General features: G+C 46.5%; 1 protein-coding gene across 1 annotated transcript in view; it reads left to right on the forward strand.

The window, feature by feature from the left end:
- ABCA5 (ATP binding cassette subfamily A member 5) overlaps positions 1-22,155 on the forward strand; it is a 31,896-nt gene that overhangs the window by 1,337 nt on the left and 8,404 nt on the right. Inside the window, exons 2-25 of the mRNA XM_008631148.2 lie at positions 2,351-2,482; positions 3,116-3,229; positions 4,099-4,303; positions 5,717-5,875; positions 6,107-6,204; positions 6,849-7,078; positions 8,182-8,323; positions 9,017-9,205; positions 9,493-9,640; positions 10,327-10,495; positions 12,026-12,084; positions 12,593-12,703; positions 12,967-13,142; positions 13,520-13,652; positions 14,397-14,501; positions 14,632-14,722; positions 14,914-15,053; positions 16,561-16,680; positions 17,707-17,908; positions 18,155-18,324; positions 18,871-19,004; positions 19,892-20,029; positions 20,648-20,761; positions 21,013-21,183. Coding sequence (XP_008629370.1) covers positions 3,125-3,229; positions 4,099-4,303; positions 5,717-5,875; positions 6,107-6,204; positions 6,849-7,078; positions 8,182-8,323; positions 9,017-9,205; positions 9,493-9,640; positions 10,327-10,495; positions 12,026-12,084; positions 12,593-12,703; positions 12,967-13,142; positions 13,520-13,652; positions 14,397-14,501; positions 14,632-14,722; positions 14,914-15,053; positions 16,561-16,680; positions 17,707-17,908; positions 18,155-18,324; positions 18,871-19,004; positions 19,892-20,029; positions 20,648-20,761; positions 21,013-21,183 — 3,309 coding nt within the window. The 5' untranslated portion in view covers positions 2,351-2,482; positions 3,116-3,124. The remainder of the gene's footprint in view (positions 1-2,350; positions 2,483-3,115; positions 3,230-4,098; positions 4,304-5,716; positions 5,876-6,106; positions 6,205-6,848; positions 7,079-8,181; positions 8,324-9,016; positions 9,206-9,492; positions 9,641-10,326; positions 10,496-12,025; positions 12,085-12,592; positions 12,704-12,966; positions 13,143-13,519; positions 13,653-14,396; positions 14,502-14,631; positions 14,723-14,913; positions 15,054-16,560; positions 16,681-17,706; positions 17,909-18,154; positions 18,325-18,870; positions 19,005-19,891; positions 20,030-20,647; positions 20,762-21,012; positions 21,184-22,155) is intronic.

Genomic DNA, 22,155 nt, shown 5'->3' on the forward strand with positions numbered 1-22,155 from the left:
CCGCATTTCCAGGGATTTAGCGGGGGGGAAAGGGAGATGTGAAAAGCAGGAGCGTCCTCCCTCTGAGACACGCGGGGGTCCCCGGGGCTGGGGCGCGGCGGGGATGCTCAGAGGATGCAGGTGGATGCTGGGGATGCTCAGGGATGCAGGAGGATGCTGGGGATGCTCGGGGATGTTCAGGGATGCTCAAGGATGCTGGAGATGCTGCGGGAGCCGTGCGGGGACAGCCAGACCCGCCTCTGCTCCGTGTCATTCCTTGTCCCCGCAGGGAAACAGAGATGAGTTTGGAGGGAAGGGATTTGCAGCCCCGGGCAGGGCGGGGGTTCCCCATGGGGCTGATAAAGGAGAAAATTCCGATAAGGGAGAAAAATTCAGATAAGGGAGAACATTCAGCCTGTTTTTTAAATTACTACATGAAGCATGTTGTTATATGTTATTATAGTCGCAATTTAAATAATTGAAGCGCAGCAAAGAGCACATCAGAGTTTTGCTTGAGTACCATCTCGGCTGTTGTCTTGTAGCAGCAAGATCAATAATCTCATTTCCTCGCCGTTCCGCGGGGCTTGTTCACTGATAAATTGTTTTTGCCTCGAGCCGCAGCTCATTTAGCTGAGGCTGACACTCCTCGTTTGGGTTCTGGTGGGGTTTTTTGGGGTTTTTTTTGGCTTGAAAGACAAGGAGAACGTGATGTGCAGCACTAAATCGCCATGTGACCTTTAAAGCCCGTTGCCAGGTTGATGCCGGGGGAAGGGAGGGGAGGCTTCCCGAGTATCATCTGAGCGTTATTTAAGAAGCGCTGGCATCTCTGATATGGAATTAAAGCACAAACCCAGCCATTCCCTTGAGATAGCTTTGACTGAGATGCCCACAAGCATTTGTGTGTCACCCACTTCCCGTGTCAGCACAAATCACAAGACAGTGCCTAAATTGGGGAGGATTGTCACAGGTTGAGAGTATCTTAATTTTGTCTGCTATTGCTCAATTAAATGCCTTGGCAGCTTCCTCTGGTCAGCCTCTGTGTTCATGTTCTTCATCCGGAGTTTCAAAGAGGATTTGGGTTGGTTTTTTCTCCCCCAAATCCAAATTTTCACCGTTCAAGTGATGCTTCTTCAGTGTCCTTCATCGTTCTGTGGCTTATGTGGAGGTGGCAGGTGTAATATGAAAAATTAATTAACATTCTTGAAATGACCCTTCCTCCAACCTACGTGATGTAAATGAAAGCATGGCAGAGTTCCAGTGGAGATGTGGGAGTATTTTGGGTTTTACAAGTGGAGAGAAAATAATTAGAGGAACAGTAACTGGCACTGGTGATTGAATCTCATTAAATTATCTTTGCCAGTTTTGGGGATTTAATTAAAATATTGTGGCTGAGGGAAGGGGTTGCTGGGTTAGACCCTTGTGTGCTGTTGAGGAGGGACCTCTGGAGTTTCTGTTCCTGGGAGTGCTCTTGGAATGTGCAAACGGTGGCGCTTCCAGGGCATGCTGTGAGCAGAGGGGAGAAGCACAGTGATTTTCATGATCTGTAAGCAAGAACTGCTGCTTTTGATTATTTTTCAAACACTCCGCTATCACTGGGAAACATTTCTTGCCCAAAATATCCAGAGGAGTTGTACTCATTTTTTCCTGCAGGGCTTGGTTGCTATCACAGCTTGGTGTTAAAGCATTTTGTGGTTGGATTTTTTTTTTTCCAGACAAAATATGTATTTTTTCAAAGTTTGCTTTTATTTTTGAAGTAGACTCAGGGTGAGGGCAGCACTCCAGGCTGGAGGTGGGATCCCTTCCCAAAGCTTCTCTTCCAGTGATGAGCACTTGTATCCCACTTCCCTCGTGCTTCCAGGGGTCGCTGCTCCAGGGAGGACCCCAGAGCCAGTCTGGGAGCAGGGATTTGGTTCCTTTTAGCCCCTTTTCCCTCCTCTCATCCCTGCCATGCTCAGACAGGCTCTGAGTAAAGTATTTGTGTATTTGAGTTTATGGTGGTGCTGACATCTCAGGAACTTCCTGTGTCCCGTTACTGAGGTGATGTTTGTGCTCCAAAAAGAGATTTCCCTATTGAAACCCAGCCAGGGAAGGAACTTTGAGCCATGTGGTGTCTGACAGATAACAGAGAAACCAGAGCTGTACACAGGCACCAGGAACATCAGCCTGCTTCTGGAATGAATGCTGGGAGCTGTAAAGCCTGGAAAATGGATAAATTCCTGCATTCTCCACTGTGTTTTGACTGAAGGGTGGAGGAATCACTCAGTTTTTCACCGGTGGTGTGTAGGTGTTGCTGAAGGTGGGGTTTGTGGCACCTGCCCTGGTGCTCTGCTGTCCCTGCTGAGCAGCTCATGGTTCTGTTTCACCTTTGCAGGTGAAATGTTCCAACATTCCCAGCTGAGGAAGCAGAGGGAGATGTAGCCTGACCCGTGATTCCCAACCTCAGGCAGCAAAAAGGGCGGCAGAACCCAGGAGAGAACCCTCCCGGCTCCCCAGCCCTCGCCAGGTACGTGCAGGATGGCATCTCCTGCAAGAGCATTTTCCATTGAGCTCCGTTGGCTTTCCCTTGCCCAGAGCTCGCGGGCAGCGCTGCTGGGCTGTGCAGCCGGGCTGATGGAAGGCTTCCAGCGGAGCGAGGGGGGACCCGGCGCTGCTGGCCCTGCTCCAGCGGGGAAGGGGGTTACTCACGCCCAATTGCACAGCCCGGGGCAGCTGGCGCTGCTGCCGCTGCTCTGGCCGCCTGCCCTCAGCTCCCGCCACGGATGCTGGAATCGTGCTCCCAGAGAGATATCTGGGATTGGGATTTACATGGAGAAAAATAAGCCCAGCTTAAGTCAGGTCTACTGAGTTGGCCTAGAGCTGGTGCTGCCCTTGGGTGGAGGGGTGGCATCCTGAGGCACCTTCTGCCCAGATTCCCAGCTGGATTCCCCATTTCTCTCAGTCCAAGTGGGCACTGCCAATTTCTCCACGTGACAGGCACATAACGTGTATGAGAAGGCATTAAGAGATGAAAAACTGAAAATGAAAAATTCTTGTGAAAATATAAAAATAGGAGACACCAAATGCTGCAACCGCCTGGCTTTGGCTTTGGAAATTATTTTGTCATTTAATAAAGGTCTATATTTTTTTCTCACACCAGTCCTGAAAAATGGCACCGGCTCCTCCAAGAGAAGCAGGAGTGTGGAGGCAAACCCGAGCTCTCTTGTTCAAGAATTGTCTTATTAAGTGCAGGACTAAGAAAAGCAGTGTCCAGGTAAGGGATGAGTCCTTGGCTCCTGCTTCCAGCACATCCACGGTTATCCTGTGTTTAAATAACTCCCAAATCGGAGGCAAAACTCGGTTTTATTATGATGTTTATGAAGCTTCATGATCTGCTCTGGATTTTGGGGTGAAATAGGCTTTTTCAGAAGGTGTTTTGTAGCCCTTTGGTTAAAAAAGTGTTCTAATATGTAAGGCTTTATCCAGAAAATAGCCTTGAATATTAAATTATATATATGTATAAGAATACATCTACAGAGTATATTAATTTATTAGTAAATATTCGTTGATGTAGTCATTAATATTTTATATACATTGTAGTATATATTATACATATATATCATATAAATAATAATATATTTTTTAAAATATCCTTGAATATTGCCAGCTCAGTGCACTTTTAAAACCTTTTACAGCTGTAACCACACAGAAAAGCAAGGTCAGACCTCCCCAAAAGATATTTTTATCTTTTCTACCAGTTCAGCCTGGGGTGTAAATGATTTGATGACACTTTAAGATGAATTTTGAGGGGAGGAAGAGACCTTGCAGTGCTTGGCTGGGCTCCTTCAGTGGCTCACAGCTTTTGTTTCGAGCAGGAATTTGCAGATGTTTAAAGCTTGTGGAATGATCCCTTTGGGCCTTCACATGGCTTCTTGAGTTACTAATGCCTGGGATTGAAACCCTGCTGCAGTGCCAGGCGGGGATTTGGCATCAGAATCGCTGCAGCACTGAAAACTTTCCGGGACTTTTGCTGCCCAGACCCTGCACTCAGCCCCTCCTTTGAGCTGCGTGCAGGACAAGCTTCAGGAATGTTTTGTTTCTATGGCTGTGCTTCAAAATATTCCAATTTTCTTTTTGCTGCAGGAGGTGCTTTTCCCGCTGTTTTTCCTGTTCTGGCTGATCCTGATGAGCATGATGCACCCTCACAGGAAATATGATGAGGTGGCCAACACCGACCTGGGCCTGCTGCACACCTCGGTGCTGGTGAACTTTGTCATCGGGTACACGCCACCCACACCCATGGCTCGGGAAATCATGAAGAAAGTGGCTTTTGATAACTTTGAGGATGGTATTCCAACCCTAAATCTTGTGGTTTTCCCCTCATATCTCTTGCTGTAGCTTGTGTTTGAAGGGGGAGCTCAAGGATGCTGCCAATAGGAAAAGTCTTTATTTTCCAGAGGAGGGACTGTGAAGGTGTTGGGGTTTTTTTGCTGGTTTTGGGGATTTTTTCCTGACGTAAAATAATTCTGGCACTGCCACTTCAAAGTGATTTCCATTCCTGAGGAGGCCACAAGAAAAAAAGCAGCTCTGGGGCTGATTGATCCCTGTCCTGTGACATCCTGGGGCAAACTCAGGGGAGGTTGGCGGTTGTTTTCTATCTTGGCGTCACAATCACAGCAGCATTTTTAATTTATTTTAAATGCTAATTCCCATTAACACTTTGTCACCTCTTCTTTTAAAATAAATTTTCCTTTTTTTTTCCTTCCCAGGTTTTTTTTTTTCATGTTTGTTTGGGGTTTCTTTTTTCCCTGTTTGGGGTTTTTTTCCCCTCTTTGGTTTTTCCTGTTTTTTTCTTCTGTTTGTTTTTTGCATATTTCTTTGTTTTTTCCCACTTACTGGTTTTTGGTTTTTTTCCATTTGTTTGGGTTTTTTCCTTGTTTGTTTTTCCTGTTTTTCTGTTTATTTTTTTCCATTTGTCTGGGGTTTTTTTCCCATTTGTTGGGGTTTTTTTTTCTCATTTGTTTGCATTTTTTCCTCATTTGTTTGGAGTTTTTCCCCATTTGTTTGGGGTTTTTTTCCCTTTTGTTATGGTTTTTCCCTTTTTTTTTTTCGTTATTTTTTTCCTTCTTTTTCTCCAGTGCTCTCCTGCACACCTCACACTTAATAAGAACTTATTTCTCCAAACCTGCTCTGTTTCTTTTTTTAGTTTGGGGTCTTTGATTCTTTTCTTTAGCTTTTCATCCCTCATAATCACCTTGGAGCCACAGCCCAGCCCCACATCTGCACATTCCTCAGATCCTTTGAGCAAACAACTCTTTCTTCTCTTCCCATGTTCTGCCGAGCTCAGTGACAGAAATACCACGTTTTGATGGATTTATCCATCTGCACCATCGATCTGCCTTTCCTGGCAAGTGCTGGGAATAAACCCTGGGGCAGCCAGCAAAGGATTGGGGCACAGAAACTGCGGGAGCAGCAAAAAATGGGGGGAAAAGGAAAAATTCTGAGGTAAATGTGCATTACTCACCCTGCAGTGCTGAGCTGAACCCCTGCAGTGTCTGTTCACCAGAGTATTTCCCTCCCTGTGACAAAAATAATTATAGATATCAAAGAATCGTGGAATGGTTTGGGTTGGAAGGGTCTCCAAACCCCAATAAGTCACTAATGATACTTGATGCTTCTTTCAAAGTGTTGCACGTTTTTATTCCCTGCTGTGCCAGGGACTAAATAAAAACTGGGTAATTTCTTAATTAACATCTCCCAGGCCTGATCACTGAGGAGTATTTGAGTGAGGAGGAGCTGGAAGAGGCGAGCTTTCTCAAACCCTCCAACTTCGTGGGGGTGGTGTTCAAGGACTCCATGTCCTACCAGTTGAGGTTCCACGACTCCATCGCCATGTCCTCCATCTATACGGAATCCAGAGGTAAATCTGCGTGCCCTGCAAGGGAATAAGCTGGAAATCATTCCATATTTTTCTTTTTTTTTTTGGCCTGGTGTGCATGTATTGGTTTGTGGAGGTGGTTTGCAGCAGTGTGAGGGATGGCTTGGGAACAGAGCAGCTGGAACTCTGATTTTTGGGATTTTAACGTGGAATCCTGGAGTGGCCTGGGTTGGAAGGGATCCTAAGGATGTTCATTCCCTGCTTTTCCCTCAGCCACGTGCTCCAGCCTGCGGAAGAGCTGCGAGTCAGTGACCTACTGGAGCTCGGGCTTCACGGCGCTCCAGGCCTGCATCGACACCGCCATCATCCAGGTACTGCTGGGAAAACCCCATCCAATCCCATCCTCACCCCAAGGAAGGGAAGATCCAGGGGCTGCCCAGGCTCTGGCTGCTTAATCTGCCTGTTAATCCTGGGAAATGCTGTGCCAGAACTCACCTGGGATCTGATGAGAAGGCAGAAGTCTCCGGGTGGGTTTGGCTGTGTTTTGTCCAGGACTGTTTTGTCGAGGATTTCCCCAGTCCTGTGGGGTTGGATAATGAGGATGTTTGACTCCATTTTCATCCAGATGAACCTGAACATGCCCCACAACGCTCCTCAGAGCACAAAGGCTCCACAGAGCTCACCCCGAAATGCCACTCCAAACAGGGGCTGCAGGATTTGCCTTGTTTTGGTGTCGGTGTCGCTCAGCAATTTTTCCCCGATTTCCCTCCCCTCATCCTGCTTGTGGTGACAGCAAATTCCATCTTTTTAAGTGACAGAAATTTCACATTTGCTAATTTTATCTCCAGGCATTCGGATGTTTTCCAGTTTCCCAGCTTTTGGCCTGGGATTTGGGGTCAGGAAGGTTTTGGGGTCTCCAGATCTCCCCGTGCCAGCAGGGGTGGAGACAGTGGTTGGGATGGGGCTGAAAAATCAGGAAAAATGTGAAAAAAACTCTTCCTCCTCTTCCTTTCAGCTGAAGACAAATCACTCAGTTTGGGAGCAGCTGCAGCTGACCAGAGCCATGGTTATGGGAGAGGCTGCTGTGGTGGAAATTGATAATTTCCCTCGTGCAATCATTTTAATTTACCTGGTGATTGCCTTCTCCCCCTTTGGGTATTATCTGGCAATTCACATCGTGGCAGAAAAGGAGAGGAAGCTGAAGGAGTTCTTGAAAATTTTGGGACTCCATGACACTGCCTTCTGGTATGTGAGTGTTTGGTGTGACGTGTTGTTTATAAAAGGAAAAAGAAAGAAAGTATATGTAAAGAAATACTAAAAGAAATTATTTCTAGGAAACCTCTTTAATCCCACCTGTCAGTTCTTAAATTGTTTTCAGTATTTAACTGAAAACAACCAAAAACTGAGATATTCTGTAAAATCAAACAGAGAGACACTTGACGTATCATGAAAATATGAATATTTTAATAAGAGATCCTGCTGTATTTATTCATGTATAGCTATGCCAGGCTTAGAGCGATTAAGCCTCATCATGTGTGAGATTTTTGTGGAGGTTTTTAAATATTTCTGGCTCCCTACCTCCTTTCCTAGAAGCTCAACAGGTAACCTGCAGCCTGGCACATAATTAAGTGAACCCAACTCTATAATTTTAACATGCCAGAGCAGTCTCAGCAACAGGTTTTCAATTGTTTCCTCACCCTGATGAAAAATCGTCCTGGGAAATAGAATATTTTATTTTTCTCTCAAATGATGTGTTAATTTGAAATCATTGAGAGTTGAAGAGATAAAACCAGGTTTTGCTTTGCCCTTTCCTGCAGGGTTTTCACATCTGCACTGAAACAGCCACCTGGGGTGGTTGGAATGATTTTTTTTACTCATTTCACAGGAAACGTGTCATTTTTTGCTACCTGTACACAAACCACCCCTGTTTGCTGAGGTCAGAGCTGCTCACAGACTCGCAGCTCTGTTTTTCAGAAGAGCAGGATTTTGTTACCCTGCCCAGTGCCCTGAATGATGGCTGTATTAAATTTTAAACAGAATTTCTTGAATTATTGAAACCTATGACTCTGTTACCCTCCTTTGCCTACCCTAGGGAATTAATTATGCAAGTTAAAAAAAAAAAAAGGTGAATCACCTGATTGTGCATCTCTGGCTGTCCTGGGAGTCGATGTGTGCCGAGAACAGTCCCAGGGATGTTCACAACAGCTCTTTTACTGGGGGGGGCTCTTGTTTTGTGGCACACTTGGCCTTTGGTGCAGTGTCTGGAATATTAAAGAGTGCTGGGTTTTGCTGTTTGCGTGGCTGGGGATTCATTCCTTTTTCTGTTTTTCCCCCCTTTTCCTCCCTAGGCTGTCCTGGGTGCTGCTCTACGTGAGCCTGATTTTCGTCATGTCCATTCTCATGGCGGTGATCGCCACGGCCTCGTCCCTCTTCCCCCAGAGCAGTGCCTTTGTCATATTCCTCCTTTTCTTCCTGTATGGAGTCTCCTCAGTAAGTATTCCTGGCCCTGTGCAATTCAGCCATCCCATGGGGGTTTTATTCCCTTCCCACCTGATCATGTTCTCTCTGCCAAAGGATTTGGGGCCAGTGTTGCTTCTGTAGGATTGAGCAGTGCTGGGAATCCGAGCTGTCCCATCCCTTCCTCGCGTTTTCTCCTCTGTTGTTAGGATGTTGTACAGGTGTCACCCATCACTATGAAAAATGCCTTTCCTTCCTGAAATATTTGAGTTTATACTCACCAGGTTTTGAGTTCTGAACCCTGCACAGAACCATTCTGCAGTCCAGGTCCTCTTCAAAGCATTTCCTGTTACTACAGAGTGTAATGCTAAAACCCTAATTAAAGGTCAGAGAATGATACAAAAATATATGATAAATATATTTCTATAGCCAATTGCCTGTCTGAGTTCATAAGAGAAACAGTGGGACTGGATCTTGAAAGTCTTTTCCAACAGAAAATGATTCCATGGATTCTGTGTGGGTGAATGCTGGAGTGACTATAGCAGGAAAATTACATGATTATCAGAGAATCAGAAATTATATGATTATCAGAAAATACTATGGTATTTTCCCTTAGTTTTTCTATACCATTTCTATATTACTATTACTATTATTATTATTATTATTATTACTACTACTACTACTGCTACTACAGTACCTTCCTGGTTTTTTCCCCTCTGCCCTCAGGTTTTCTTTGCCCTGATGCTGACGCCTCTGTTTAAGAAGTCCAAGCATGTGGGGATAGTAGAGTTCCTGGCAACTCTGGTTTTTGGCTTTGTGGGCCTCAACATTGTCCTGCTGGAGGATTTCCCCAAATCTTTCGTGTGGATCCTCAGCCCTTTGTGCCAGTGCAGCTTCTTGATTGGTGTTGCACAGGTAAATCCCCACCTGCAGCAGCCTCACTGTGCTTGTTTGCTGTGGATCACTTGCAAACAGACCTCGATGGGGTTTTTACATAGTTATTTTATTTTTAATAAGCTGGTGATGGTGGGGAAAACGCCTTTGTTCATGGCAGTTGAACATCCAGCACCGTAAAGGAGCTGTTATTCTTTGTGTCCTGTGTGATCTCAGTCACTTTCTCATTATTTTGAGGGGTTTTTGCCAGGTTTTGCACTGTGCTGTTGTGCCTTGCTGGTGTGTGACATCTCCCTCTCTCCTTGCAGGTCATGCATCTGGAGGATTATGAGGATGGGGCAACATTTGCAAACATCAATGATGGTCCTTACCCGCTCTGCATCTCTCTGATTCTCTTGGTGCTGGACAGCATCTTTTACCTGCTTGTAGCTGTCTACCTTGACCAGGTTATCCCAGGTATGTTCCTGACAAAAACTGGGCTGTGGGATGATCATCCTAAAATCCTGAGCCCCCCAGGCTGGTGGCATCTCTCACCTGTGATGTGGAGAAAGGAGGCGATGCTGTTTGCACATAGATTTTTTACACTTTCAGCTGAAATAATTTATATTCTGTTAAAACTGTGATGTGTCAGGAGGGGTTTTGCCATGGCCTTAAAAAGCTTAATTTTCCCCTCTTTCTAGAGGAAAAACTTCCTTCCTGAGTTAACTAAAACCTCAGCCTTTACAATTTCCTCTTAGAGGGTTGGAAATCAAAGACTGCTCTGCCTCTTCCAGATCTGTCCCTGTGACAGAAGTAGTTGAACATGAAACACAGAATAAAGTTGTTAATTTTGCAATTAAAGCCTGCTTAAGCCCCTCAGCTCTGTTCACCTCCAGTCCCTCTCTTTTCTCTCTCCCATGTTCAAGTCAGTGCTCTTTCAGCACTGGGGATTTCTCTTGACTAGGAGGAGATTTGCACTTTTATTTAAATACTCAGCAAAAGTGGAGCCTGCCAGCAGTGCGGAGTCGTGGCTTAAATGGAAACTTGGCTGAGGAAATCGCTCAGGAACAGGGGTGTGGGCTGGCTACAGGAGGAGCTGGAACCCCAAAGCTGAGGGATATTTGTGGTTGCTGCTCAGGAATTCCTTTTGTCCTGTCACCCAGGGGAGTTTGGCCTGCGCCGCACGCCCTTTTTCTTCATGAAACCCTCGTTTTGGTCAAAGCACCGGAAAAACTACAAGGAGCTGTACGAGAGCAGCGTCAACGGCAGCTTGAGCTTCAGTGAGATTGTGGAGCCTGTGCCTTCGGAATTTCAGGGAAAAGAAGCCATCAGGTACAGTCCCTGCCCTGCCTGAGGATGAGCAGGTCACCTGGATTTTAGTGTGCAGCTTGAAAATCACTCTTGGCTTTCCGCTCCTCGGATTCAAACGGCGTGTGGTGTGCATTGCAGAGAGCCCTCCACAGTGAATCCCTGTCCTCAGGGACGTGGATCCAAGGATAAACCACCAGGCTCAGGGACAGGGTTGCTTTGTGGGCTGTGCTCCCCTGTTGGAGCCCTCTCCAGCCCTGCTGCTTTTCCCTTCCCTCAGCTTCTCGCTGAGGCCACGGGTGCCGTAAGAGGTTGCAGATGTTGGAACGCCAGCTCTGCTGGGAGGGTTCAGTTCCTGGTAACGCCCATTTGAGAGGAAAAAGCGGAATTCTGGGTTTGTGGGAAGGCTGTGGTGTTCTCCTAGGCCAGAGAGGAATTTCATGGTGGTTTTACCCAGCGGCCACATACAAGAGGGTGAAAGAAAGGAAATAATGTCCACACTGTCACCTGCTGTCCCATGCTTTGTGCCACCTCTTGTCTTGCATCTGGGCTGTCCTGTGCTTTTCGGGGTTTCTCAGTTGTTGTTTTCAATGTTTTCCTTTCAGCCCTTGTTTCCATCATTTTCCAGTGGTGTGTCCTCATGGGAGATGGGGAACTCTGCATCTTCACTCCTGGTTGGCTCCACTGCTCTCAAATATTAGAGATTAGTGACCAGCACGAGTCTTGTGTTGTCCACACCACCCAGGTCTCTTTGGGCATCCACCACAGGTTCAGGAGTCCAGTTTTAATCCTGATATTCCCACGAGAACATTGTGGCTGTTGTTGCATTATTCATCCATTCAGGACTCTTTCCACATCATCCCTCCACCAGCTCCAGCATTTTCACACAGTATTGTCACCTTTCCACATGCCAGTTTTATTGTCTTTTGTACTTATTCTCTTCCCCATTACTCACCCTCCGTAATTCTCTCATCGTCCTCATTTTCAGGGTGATGAGGCTTCCAAAATCCATCCTTGATATGGATTTATCCAGATAAACTGGTTGTTTTTTTCATTTGGAGAAACAGCAGGGCTGGAAGGAAGGTTTTTACCTCTCTTGAAAAGAACAATTCCTTCTTTCTTCTACCTAATTTTGATCAAGAGCTGTCAGGAATCACATCTTCGGAGTCTGTTCTGCTAACAGCCAGGTCACGTCTGTGGGGCTTCCTGTTGAATTGTGCAACTGCTGGGGAGTAGCTGTTCCCTTTCCTAGCTTGGGAAGCCTCTGGTGCATTGTTCCACCATGTGAAAGAGACTCAGATTTGAAATAATTCAGTTTATCATCACAGGAAATACCTTAGAAGGGGACCAGGAAAAGCTTCCTGATGCCAGGGTGGAGATGGGCAAAGTTTGGGGAAAACCTGTCCTGTGTCTTGACTTGCCTTGATGGGTTTTTAACACATCTGGTGCCACTTCAGTCTGGTTGTCTTGTTGTGATTGTTGCTGGGTGTTGATGACTCAAAATGGAATGTAAAGGTCCTGAAATATTTTATGCAATGATGTGTCTTCTTTCAGAATCAGCTGTGTTCAGAAAACATTCAGGAAGAAGGGGGAAACTGTGGAGGCTCTCAGAAGTAAGAGCATTTCAGCTTTTTAGCTGCTTGTTGGATGCAGAGCAGCAGTAGCTGAGTTGCTGAGTGATCTTTTCTGTTTCAGTTCAGGCTGGTTTTGGTTTCTTTTGGAGGGGTGGGGCCCTGGAGCATGAATGCCAGGCATGTTCATGTGTGTCCTGTCTCACAGTAGTGGTGTCACAGTAGGCCACCCCAAAAATGAGCCCTCCATCACTAAGAAAAGCCTGCTGGCATCACCCCCAATTCCTCCTCCTCCCATGTAGTGATTTAATCTCCCCTGCCCTACCTCCCTGATGTTTTCACCTCCTTTCCCTGGGTGGCTTTGAAATGTGGCCACCCCACAGTGGGTGCGGGACCGTCCCAGCCTGGCCATGGGGTGAGTTGTCCCCCAGGGGCAGAGTGTGAATGGATACCCCACATAAGAGCATGTGATGGACCCCTGGGGCAGGAGCTGGCTCAGGGAGCTGGGATCCAGCCCCTGACACTTCCTCTCGCTGTGCCCTGGGAGCAGATCTGTCCTTTGACATCTACGAGGGTCAGATCACGGCGCTGCTGGGCCACAGCGGCACGGGGAAGACAACGCTGATGAACATCCTCTGCGGGCTGTGCCCCCCCACAGACGGTGAGTGCAGGGCTGGGGGTGCCCTGCTGTAAAACCAAGGCTGATAACCCTGGTGGTTATTTTAGGATTCATCAACATATCTTTGGATAAAGTCCGAAAGAGCCCGCTTGCAGTTCCTGTCCGCACTGGGCTGTAAAACCCTCTCTGCTGAGCGCTCCTTCCAGTGGAGAGTTCCCAGCCCATGGCAGGAGGCTGGAATGAGATGAGCTTTAAGGTCCACTCCAACCCAAACCATTTTGGGATTTTTGTGTTCATTTTTTTAGGGTTTGTCTCAGTCTATGGGCACAAAGTGTCCGAGATCGACGAGATGCTGGAGGTGCGGCAGATCGCGGGCGTGTGCCCCCAGTCCGACATCCACTTTGACATTTTAACCGTGGAGGAGAACCTCTCCATCTTTGCTGCCATTAAGGGCATCCCTCAGAATGATTTGATACAAGAGGTAACTCACCTGGGTGCAGGTGTTGTCTTACATGTACATTTTTAACCAGTAAATCAAAATATCCTCAAGGGGTTTTCCTTTTACAGGGAAATATCTGCTTTATGGTACAGTGGACAAAGAGGTGCAGGAAGATGTTTAGACAAGGATAAACTTTTCATTTTTCCTGAGATTAAAATGCTCATGAAATGTTTTAAATCTGGCATTTGGGTCCAATTATAGACACCATTAAACTTCGTGTGTAGGTTGTGCAGTTCAGATACAGAACACACTGGGAACCAGCAGCAGTTCATTTGAATGTTAATTGTTAACAATCTGGTTTAAAAAATTGATAGTTTTTTTTTTTTTTAAACAACAAATGTGTTTCTTGTGTTTTCAAGGTGCAGAAGGTGTTGCTGGATTTGGAGATGCAGCCCATCAGGGACAATCAAGCCAAAAAATTAAGTGGGGGGCAGAAGAGGAGGCTATCAGTGGGAGTTGCTGTTCTTGGGAACCCCAAGGTGAGAGGGATGGAATTATTCCCAGCTTGGTGTTGCTGATCCATGGAAGGCTGGGTGTCTCTTGTCAAAACCAACTAATGTGTAAAATGCAGAAATTGTTCCTTTGAGCACCTTTTTTTCTTCGTTTATGGTTTAATTGCAGTAATTTCAATGGCTCAGCCTTTATGCTTGAGGCTCAGGTAATGGCAGCAGCTTTGGAGTTGATCTCTTTGGCAAATAAACAGTGTGGCAAGTTTTGTGTGATTTCTGGCTGGTGACATTTATCCCCCAACAGTGAAATTGTTGGATGCTTTTTCTTCCAAAGCCATCCAGGAACTGGGAGCAGGAGCAGAGCCAGAGAGCTCTTTTGTGTTAGAGCTCTGTAATTTCTGTGGGAACGGGGACTGCTTTGAGATCTGTGGTTAAAAATGATGTGTGTGACAGTTCCTGGGCATTTCAAAAGCAGGTGTGTGCATTTAACCACCCCTCAGTAGAAAGGATCCGTGGCTAAGTTGTGCTTCTACTACATAATTGTATTGGATCCGGAATAAAACAGGCTGTGGCATTAATTTATTATGGAATTTTTCCATTTGTCACAACAGGAGATGGGTTTATTCAAAGCGCAGTGGCAAAAGCTGCCTTGTTAGTCTGGGATGTTTCCCATTTTAGAGGAGTAACTAAGGCTTCAACAAACCCTTCTGGGTGTGCTGGGGAGGGATTGCTGAGGTCAGGGGCTGTGGCTTTGCAATCCCTCTGGGTTTTGCGGGGGGGGTGGTGCATCCCTCCCCCCGCCACATCGTCTGGAACCTGCTGAGGAACAGGAAAGCCAACCGTGTGACTGTGTTCAGCACCCACTTCATGGACGAGGCTGACATCCTGGCTGGTGAGTCCTGCTGCCACCCCAGCTTCGTTCCCCAGCCATGGGGTACAATCTGTGCGGAATCCAGAGTTGGATTTGGGAGGAAATTGTCGATCTTCTGCTTCAGAGGGACCTTCCTGACTTTCCTTTCCAGATCGTAAAGCTGTGATTTCCCAAGGGATGCTGAAATGCCTCGGGTCTTCTCTCTTCCTGAAGAGCAAGTGGGGCATTGGCTACCGCCTGAGGTAATTCTGTGCCCAATTTTGTACCTCTTAGGTGCCATTCTGTATCTCTTTTTTAATTGTTTTCTGTTGGAGTCTACAAGAAAGCACCCCCCAAAAAGATCCTTTTATCCTCCTGAACGGTACACCTGAATGTTTGGTGCTGTGCCAGGAGCAAGCTGAGCTTTAAACCCCAATTCCTGGTGGTTTTTTAGCATGCACATCGATGCCTACTGCAACACAGAGGCCACCACCTCGCTGATCAGGCAGCACATCCCTGCAGCCAGCCTGATCCAGGAGAACGATGAGCAGCTCGTGTACACCCTCCCTCTCAAGGACATGGACAAGTTTGCAGGTATTGATGGGGTTTTGTGTTGCAGGGATCGGTGACTGTGGAGGGGAAGTTTATTGAGCGTGGCTGGAGCCTGGTGGTCTTGATAAATTGTGCATTTCTAGTTTATATTTATTATTATTTGGCCGACAGGGAGTCAGGGAGGTTTTTCTGAGGTGAGTGAGGACTTTGTCATCTCCTTCAAGGGGCTGAGGTGTCAGGGATGTGGATACCCAACAGCAAGGGCTGGGGAGATGCCTCTGTGGTGAGGAGACCCTTCCACCCGAGCACCCCCTGGTCCTGCAGAATCATCATCCTGTTGCAGAGGGTTCCAAAGAGCAGGGCTGGCCTGCAACAGGAAGCAGGAAATCCTACCAAAATCCTACAAAAACCTTACAAAAACCTTACAAAAATTGACAGCTCTCATTGGGAACTGCAAAGAGCATCGTGTCACTGCCTTGAAATTCCGTGGTGAGCAGGAGCAGGGAGCAGATGGGAGGATTTCACTAGATGGCAGCAATTATCGGAGCAGTGCTGGGCAGGGCTCCTTGCTCATCTCCCAGAAATAAATGGAATAAACCCTGCATCCTTTTCACCGTGTGGGAAGCCAAGGGAGGGTCTGTGTTGATAGGAACATGCAGCTGATATTCCATAAATGTTTTTTTCCCCCGTTGCATTGGAGTTAATGATTTATGAGCTTTGCCTTCAGCAGCCACTGGGTGCACTTCTGCAAACAGGCTGAGATGCAATCAATTTCCCCAAACTATTGCAGGGAGAACCTGGGGCTGGGAATACACCTTGGCAGCTGGGGCAGGAGAAATTGTGGGGATTTGAGGAGTATTGTCAAAAATCCAACTGCTCTTCCCATTTTATACGTTTGAATTTCCCTGCAGCCTCACTGTGGCTCTGAAGCTTCTCATTTTAAGTCCTTATTTCATAGGATTGACAAAAACCCAGTAGCATTTTTTATCCCAAGGTGCTGTTAAGTTCTCCCACTCTGAGCCTCACGTTGGTCTTCAAGCTCTGTGCCCTGTCCAGGATCTCCTGCCTGGTTAACCTGGCTTTACAAATCTGGAAATTTTTTGTAATAGATATATAAAAATACATTATGTTTTTAGATATAAAAGGACTCAGTGGTTTTATTTGTAAGATCTTTTGTGCCCGGGCAGGGATTTAGGTAGGACGAGCTGTCCTGGGTATGATTTTTCCAGGAGAGGGAACTTTGAACCTGCCCTGAGGCAACTTTGAGCTCAGGAGCTTTAGGATGCTGAGATAGTTTTTAGAAGCACCACAACTTCAGCAAAAGCTGCCACATTTCCTGACCACAGAGACTGAAATTTAGTGCTAAAAGGAGCTTATCCCACCTTGGTTCTCAAACCATGACATGTGCCTTCTGATTTATTTGCTATTCCCACTTTTCTGCTTTACCCACCAAGCAGGAGTGTTTAGAGATGTGCCTGATGTGCTTGAAGTGTTCTTGGCAGGTGCTGGAGCACAGTGTCAGAGCTGCACGTGTCCCGTCTGTCCCTAGGCTTGTTCTCTGACCTGGACACCCATTCCCACCTGGGGGTCATCACCTATGGTGTGTCCATGACCACGCTGGAGGACGTTTACCTGAAGCTGGAGGTCGAGGCAGAGATTGATCAAGCAGGTGGGAAGGAGCAGGGCTCTGCCCTTGGCTCTCCTCAGGTTTGGTTTAGTCTCAATTAGTGTGGAATTGTCACTGCCAGAAGGAGGGAACAAGAAAAATGTCCCTCACAGGGTGCTGCTCCAGCATCTGTTGATCCTTTGGTTCTCACAGCAGTCCAGAAAACCAGGAAAAGGCAGTGAATTGGGTGGGGAGTGATTCTGGGAGCATCCAGGGGAAAAGCTTTTTACTTCTTAATCTTTCATCCAGCATGCTCACATCTGGCTCCTTGGCTTTACAGTTCACTTGCCTTTTAAAATGCCTTTTATTTTCCTAATGGAGTTTGCTTTCAAGAAATTATGAATGTGCAGCATAAAATTAATTTTCAGCCTTTTGTGTGAACAGTAGCTGCACTTAGGGCTGGAACAGCTCAGCTTGTCTCACTTTGAATTAACTTCCAGTCCAAATGAAAAGTTGGGACTGCTTAATATTGCTCCAGAACGAGTCAGTTGTTTTTTTTGATGGCAGTTTTGAATGGTTTGAGCTGGTTGAATCATTCTAGAGCTTTCTGTGTGATCCAGAATTATTAGTATTAGTAAATATATGTACTCTGTAGTGTATACATGGTATACTGGTATGGAAAGTACTCCCTAATTAGACTGACTGCCCTGCTCCACAGAGTTTCTGTGGGGGTTTAAGAGGATTTAACAGCTGAATTTGCTGGTGCTGGGTAGTGCAGGTGCACACACAGGCCAAGGGTATGAAACTGGGGCAAATCTGCACCTTTTTGGTGGCAAAAATTTGAATCATCTGCTTTAAGTATCTGCCATTTATGTGGTTGGGCTGGCTCAGTGTCAGTGACCTTGGGGTTGAGTTGGGAGACTTGGATGGGATGGGATGGGATGGGATGGGATGGGTGAGGTGAGGTGACTTCTGCAACTGGAAGGGCAAGGAGTCTCTGGCCCCTGGCTCCTCCACCTCCTCTCCCATTTCCAGCCCCCTGCTGTGTCAGAGCATCAATTCCATGGGCTTTTCTCTGCCCTGTTTCAGATTACAGCGTGTTCCACTCCCAGCAAGTGCAGGACGAGATGGATACGAAATCCCTGGATGACATGGAGCAGAGCCTGCTGATGCTGTCAGAGGCCAAGGCACCCGCCATGAGCAACTCAGCCCTGTGGAAGAAGCAGGTTTCCACCATAGCCAAAGTGCACTTCCTCAGTCTGAAACGGGAGAACAAATGTGTCAGAGTTATGTGAGTGCTGGGGTTTCTCATTTGTGTGTAAGGCTCAAAACCTCTCTGAACGACACCAGAGAAAGCACATCTTGTCCTTAATTTTTCCCCATAGTTACATTTAAAAAACAGCAAGTGTGGAGCTGTAATTTGTGCTGAATTACTGGTTTTTTGGGGGTGAGGGAGATGTTGTTTTAATAGCATGCACATAAAACTGGGTTGGCTTTCACTGAATTGTAACAAACCACAAACTTTTATTTCTTTCAGGTTGTTGCTTTTCCTCATTTTCCTTGTAGTTCAGATTTTGTTGTTTTTCATACACCACATCATCAAAAATGCTGTAGCTGCTATCAAACTCTCCCCAGATTTGTACTTGCTGAAGCCTGGAGAGAGCTATCACAAGTACAGAAGTCGGCTCCTGCTGCAGAACTCCACAGGTAGGGCAGAAGCTCCTGTCTTCACTGCTCTCCTTCTCCCAATTTTTGAGGTTGGGAATGAACTTTTTCCTCGAAATTAACCCAGATGAAGAGTTTCCAAGTGCCCAGGGATGGTAAACAGTCAGTTTGTGCCACGGGGCTTGGTTTGGAGATCTTCCTCCTCCTCCCATGCTCATGACCTTGTTCTTGCTGTGTCAGAGGATGATCCAGGTGAAAGAACTGGCCAGAAACACTGAGATACATCAGCATTAAAATCCTGCTGTAAAACATCTGGGGAAATTCCTTTTTGGTTCAGCTGAGGATGTTTTAAAAGCGCCCAGCAGTTACCCAGGCAGTAGAAACCAGCATCTGTTTGAGCTGTCAGTGCATCAATAATTTTGTGTAAAATACTCCAGGCTGGTGATGAGGAGGGATTTAAAAGACAAGGAGATGTGGGACATCTCAGGGACTCGGGTTAGGGGTGGGCAGTGCTGGGGAATGGCTGGATTTGATGACCCTGAAGTTCTTTTCCAGCTTGAATGATTCCGTGTTGTTTTCTGTCCCCAGAATCGGATATCAGTGACATTGTGCACTCCCTGGGGAGCATGAACATCCTCTGGGAGATGTTCAATGACAGTGATTATGTCTCAGTGGCACCTCACAGTGCAGCTCTGAACGTGTTTGTCCTTGAGTCCAGGCAGGTAAGGCTGAGACTGGCTGGGCTGTGCCCAAAGAGCAGCTGGTGGGGCTGGCTTGTGAAATTCTTACCTGAAAAGCACCTCTGGAGTCATGGAATCAAATAATGTCATATATATATTGCTTATACAGGAGGCTGCCAAGGGGACAAAATGGAAATACTAGCAAAATAAATGTTCTTCCGTAATTATAATTGCAGTAGGCCAATCAAACTTCCATCCCCCTTCTTCCCCACAAGGACACAGAAAACCTGGAGAAAAGTTCTAATTCACAGGAGACCTGGCAGAGGAACTTTTTTATGCTTATATTTTTCCCTTGTACTGACTGAATTACACAGTTTGACACAAGTATAATTCCATGGTGCTCTCATGTGGAAAGAAAAATCAGTTTCTTGGGCTGTACGTGTTCATAATAACAGGAAGATCTGAACTTCGGGATCATATTTTATCCCCAGCAAAGGAACTGCTCTGCAATGTGCCAGCTCTGGCTCTTGTTCCCGTTTTTATTCCCTGACACTGCTCCCATCGGTGTGACAGTGCAGCCCCCAGCTCCTGCACATCTTTGCCTGTCTGCATTTAAATCCATTAGCAGGATCATCCCAGAGCAGCTCCTCGTGTGTTTGTTTTCCAGACTGTAATTGTCTGGAGTGCCTTTTGTCAGAGCGTCACTGCTCCATGAATCATGCTGCAAATTCATTCCCAATAATTCTCTGAGAGCCTGCCTGTTTTCCTGAATCAGGCTGGGTGTTATAGGCACCCTGAGCAGCCCAGAGCTTCCTGCAAAGCTCTTGATTATGCAAAGATTTATCCCAATGTTCAGGTTTAATTCATTCCCTCCCAGGGAATTGCCCTTCGTGCAGAAGGATTAATACAGCACATATTTTTCTTCCTAGAATTATGTTTTCAACATGATAATCAACAGCACCATGGTGCATTCCCTGCCAGTTTTGATGAACATTGTCAGCAACCTCCTCCTGCGCAGTTTAAACGTGACTGAGAGCATCCAGATCTGGAGCAACCCCTTCATTCAGGTGAGCAGCTCCCAGAAAGTCACCCTAAAACACAGAGGAGGGGGCAAAGCATCCCTGGGTGAAAGGGGGAGTGAAGAAACGCCCCACAAACCAAGAGGAAAGCTGTTTGGGGCTGTCTGCAGGATTTAAGAGGACATGAAAGGTGCGGGAATTTTGCTCTGCAGGTTGTGGAAGGGGAGGAAAAAGGGGCTTGGAAAGAGGATGTTTCAGGAATTAAAGGTTGGGTGGGGCTTGGAGCAACCCAGTCTAGTGGAAGGAGCTGGGGACTGGAACGAGATGATCCCTATGGTTCTTTCCAACCTAAACCAATCCATGATCCTGTGAATTCATTATGAGTTTGTTGGGGGTTACCTGCAGTTCTTGGTCTGTGCAGAGCTGGAGGGGCCTTTGGGAGAGGAGAGGACCTGCTGCAGGAAATGAGCGCTCTGAAAGTTCATTAATTACTATTTATTCCTCATATAAATATTCCTAAAACTTCCATAGGTGTTTTTCTTCCTGCTCAGGTGATCTTGACATCCACAGACGTTTTATTTTAGCATTCACAGCCATGTTCCAACTCCTAATGTAGTATTTTTTTGGTCACATTCTGGCACTGAATAAACCTGATTTGTATCCCAGGATCTTCCAGACACAATTTTCAGACTGGAGATCTATTTTGAAGCGGTGTTACTGGGGATCATCATCACTGGAATGCCGCCCTACTTTGCCATGGACAATGCGGAAAACCACAAGGTAACGCCCAGGTGTCCATGCAGAGATGCGCCGGAAGTTAAAAATCCTGGGATGTGGGGGAAGATCCAAAGAGGGGTTTAGAACAATGCCATGAGAGGCAGCATGGGTGGCACTGGAGTGGGGCAGATTTGGGAAAAGGTTTTCTGTGCAAAGCTCAGCTTGGCAATGGCTGCGTGACACCGGGGCGGATTCACGTAATGTTAATTTTAATTAATGCGTGATTAGCGCTGTGCTTTCTTCCCCTGTTGCAGATCAAGGCCTACACCCAGCTGAAGATTTCAGGGCTCTATCCCTCAGCTTACTGGACTGGTCAGGCTCTGGTGGATCTCCCTCTGTTCTTCTTCATCCTCATCCTGATGATCGGCAGCCTCTTCGCCTTCCACTACGGCGTTTATTTCTACGTGGGCAAGTTCCTGGCTGTGGTGAGTGTGGGGTGGGGTGAGAGCAGGGTTACCTCGTTTTCCACAAGTGTTTTTTTTTCCTTACTTGATTAGCTGGATTTTCCCAATGGATACACAGGGAAAACACTGCTGGCACAAAGACAGAATGTTTTTCATGGGGAAAGTGGCTCAGAGGTGGGAGTTTCATTCAGGACTGGAATAAAATAAAGCAGCACCAGGGGAGGTTGGACACAGGAGGAATTTCTTCACAGAAATGGTGGTTGGGACTGGAAGGGGCTGCCCAGGGAGGTGCTGGAGTCTCTGTCCCTGCAGGTGTTTAAGGAAGGACTGGACGTGGCCCTTGGTGCCATGGTCTGCTTGGTCACAGTCTGCATTTGATCGCAAAAGTCTTTTCCAACCTTGTTAATTCTGCGATTTAAAACACCAGGATTTTCCAAGGAAATGCTCCTTTCTTTGTGCTGTCTCAGCCTGCTTTGTGCTCTGTGCTGTGATTGATAATTGCTCTGTTTGCTGCTAATGACAAGGGCACAGTGACTTTGAGCTCAGCCCCTCTCGGCAGTGAATTGCAGATGGGGATTAAATGGAGGAGACCACAAGACTTGATGTCTTTGATATTCAGAGCAGGCTTCCCTGTGATATTGGCTGGAATTGAGAGGAATCAGCTTTTCCCAGCTGCTTTTCCAGAGTTAATCAGGTTTGGGATGTGGCTGCAGGGCTGGTTTTCTACCCTTGTTTGAATTGCTACAAAAAATGCTGTGGTGGAATTCCTAGTATTTGCCAGAATCTTGAGGTCAGCATTTATGGGAGCTTATGTTATTAAAAAAAAGGGAAAGAGTTTAAAGGGAACTGAGGGAGGGAGTTTTTTGCCTCTCCACACATTCTGTAATTTGTGTCTTTAATAATACATTCTCTATGCACCAAGGCAGCAAAATACATCAAATGAAGCGACAAAGGTGAACCCAGAGTTCTGTATCATACTGAGGCAATTCCAGT

The sequence above is a fragment of the Corvus brachyrhynchos genome, unplaced genomic scaffold (assembly GCF_000691975.1).
Source record: "Corvus brachyrhynchos isolate BGI_N302 unplaced genomic scaffold, ASM69197v1 scaffold340, whole genome shotgun sequence".
NCBI classification, from domain to species: domain Eukaryota; kingdom Metazoa; phylum Chordata; class Aves; order Passeriformes; family Corvidae; genus Corvus; species Corvus brachyrhynchos.